This window comes from Charadrius vociferus, unplaced genomic scaffold (assembly GCF_000708025.1).
Source record: "Charadrius vociferus isolate BGI_N301 unplaced genomic scaffold, ASM70802v2 scaffold142, whole genome shotgun sequence".
In the NCBI taxonomy this organism is placed as follows: Eukaryota; Metazoa; Chordata; class Aves; order Charadriiformes; family Charadriidae; genus Charadrius; species Charadrius vociferus.
The window spans coordinates 224,657-227,216 of record NW_009647025.1 but is presented as its reverse complement, the minus strand read 5'-3'; the positions used below and the strand labels follow the sequence as shown (position 1 = coordinate 227,216).

The following is a 2,560-nucleotide window of genomic DNA, read 5'->3' as shown; positions in this document are numbered from 1 at the left end:
CTTGCAAGATCTCTGAATCTGACCCTGAGGAATTATCAGATGAAGCAAGTGCTGACACCTTCTATGGAACTTCTCCTCCTAGTACACCCCGCCAGATGAAGCGTATGTCAACAAAGCATCAGAAAAATAACGCTGGGAGACCTGCTAGCCGCTCCACTTTAAAAGGTAGGCGTGGTGTGTTGTTTTTTTTTTTTTTTCCTAAAATGATCATAAAGTTGTAGCAGTAGCCCTTCATTACCTGACAGAGGCTATATGCAGAAGATGGAGCCAGATACCGAGGTGCAGTGAAAGGACAGGAGGCAGCTGTCATAAGTTGCAACAAGGGAAAACTCGTTTAGGTATTAGAAGAGAAATTTTACCATGAGAGTGGTCAAATAGTGAACAGTTTGCCAGAGAGGTTGTTGGGTTGTTGAATCTACATCTTTGGAGATTTCCAAAACACAAGTGCATAAGATCATGAGCAGGCTAAACTAGTTTTGAAATAATAAACCCTACTTTGAGTGTGAGTTTGGAAAAAATGACCTCCAGTGGTATTTTCCAATCAATGTTTTTCTAGGATTCTATGATCCCTAGTAGTGGTATAGTTGCTTCTGTGCCCCAGTTTCACATTCTGAAGCATTTACCAGTCTGTTTTATAGAAAAACGGAGTTTTTAGTGATTATTCTTTACTCTTTAGCATCAGTGAAGCAATTAAATTGTAGTTACCACTGTTTACTTCTGTTGATGCTTTAATCAGAAAGACATAACTGGGAAAAAACAAAAGATACAAGATACTTGATACATGTTTTTTCCTAATGTTACTAAGTAATGATATCTAATACTAAATACAACATTTTTAGGTTAAAATATGATTTTTAAGCCTTTTTTTCTTTAATTTTGAGCAGATATAGAATATGGTAATTGCTTGTTGAAAAGATAATTTTAAAAAACATGTTGTAGCTACATCTTTTGAAGCTGCACTTCCAAGAAAAAAAAGACCAAATGTGCAGTTGTAGTGGCTTTGCTGAGCTTGTGATAGGTGCAAAAAAGCCATTTTTTTAGATTATACATTCAGTATTTTTGTATAGATTATACCTCGGTTTGGGTGATTTTTTGGGTGTGTATTATTTTTTTATTTTTTATTTTTTTTAAACTATGTCAGGCAAGGTTGTTTGCCACAGTTGTTATGGCAGCTAGACTATTGCCAGTTAATATTTTGGAAGCAATTTCTTAAATTGCTTCACAGGAAATAGGAAATGTTATCACAGAGTGCATTTACTTGCAAGGATTACATTTTCAAGGTAAAGGGTAGAGGAGAAGAAGGTAAATGGTTTAGCATGAATAAGGGAATACAGTCTGTTCTTCAGTTGCATAAAGTTGTGGAGTGCAAGCTCATAATAAAAGAGGGGCCCATGCAAACATCTTCCAAAGCTTTTGGTTCCCTTCTATTTCATACAGCCTCTGAATAACGTCACTGGGAAGACAGCATTCAACAAAAGACCTCTTCCTTAAACTAAATGGAAGAGAAATCTTGTTATACTTGCTGGTTAGCTGTGTAGGCATTGGAATTATTAAGCTTCTTTTACTGGCTTTTAATTGTACCTTTTGGCTAACTTAAACTCTTTTAATGCAACATTAACCTTATTTGGTTCTGTATATGGTAGTTATGTAATAACTTTCCTTGCTTTTTGAGATTTTCTTGTTTCTTTCTGTGCTTTTTTTAAAAAAATGGTAGTTTCTAAACAGAGAAATTGTGATACTAAAGAGCTATAATGCATAATATTTCATAGTAACCATTTGGTGCTAAGCATATATTGAGAATTGGTACCTTTATGAGAAATAGGGAGCTATTGTTTATACCTGCTAATAGGTTTTGAGATTTTGGAGCAAGTTCTCTGTCTTTCTACTTGTGAGGGGAATGGTTCTTGCTTCTGGAATAATAATATCCTGTTCTTGGTTGCTGTGAGCGTATCTTTAAAATACCTTTTAGAGTTTTTTTTTTTGATGAATTGGATAGTGTTGTATTGTGTAAAATATCTTTTCTGGAAACGTCAGAGTTCATTTTGTTTAACTTTGCCTATGCGTAAAGAAACCCATCCCAAAACCAACGACTCAACAATTTTGAAGTGGAGTAGTTGATTTACTCTCAATGTGTATATGCATATGCTGTTACTGAGATTGAATTGGTTTTACTTCAGTAAGAGAATTCATTCAGGGCTTAGTTTGATGTAGCTAATAAGTTTAAAAAGTAAATTTGAAATAACTTTTCAGACTTTTACATATAGCACTGATTTAATGTATCTTTATTTAAACAACTGCAAGAATTTTGGGGATTAGGGGCTTGCTTACTTCCTTCTCCAACGTTTGTTTGTTTAATTTCTTTCACACCAAGTTGCCTATAACTTGCATTTAGTATCAAAAAATAAACTGATGAAATAATCTGTTTAAACTAGTTTCTGAATCATTTCTCCTGTAGCCCAAGACCCATGGGATTCACCTTTTCTAAGCTAAATGCATTTCAGAGTTGCTTCTAAGACATACGTGTGTCTTTTTCTTGTTTTTTCTCACTCAGAGGGTAGGG

The 2,560-nt window shown here is 34.5% G+C and overlaps 1 protein-coding gene across 1 annotated transcript in view; it reads left to right on the top strand.

The window, feature by feature from the left end:
- Positions 1-2: 2 nt before the first annotated feature.
- Positions 3-2,560, top strand: part of MAP3K4 (mitogen-activated protein kinase kinase kinase 4) — a gene marked incomplete at its 5' end in the record, with an annotated part of 56,036 nt that continues 53,478 nt past the window's right edge. Inside the window, one exon of the mRNA XM_009895532.1 lies at positions 3-165. Coding sequence (XP_009893834.1) covers positions 3-165 — 163 coding nt within the window. The remainder of the gene's footprint in view (positions 166-2,560) is intronic.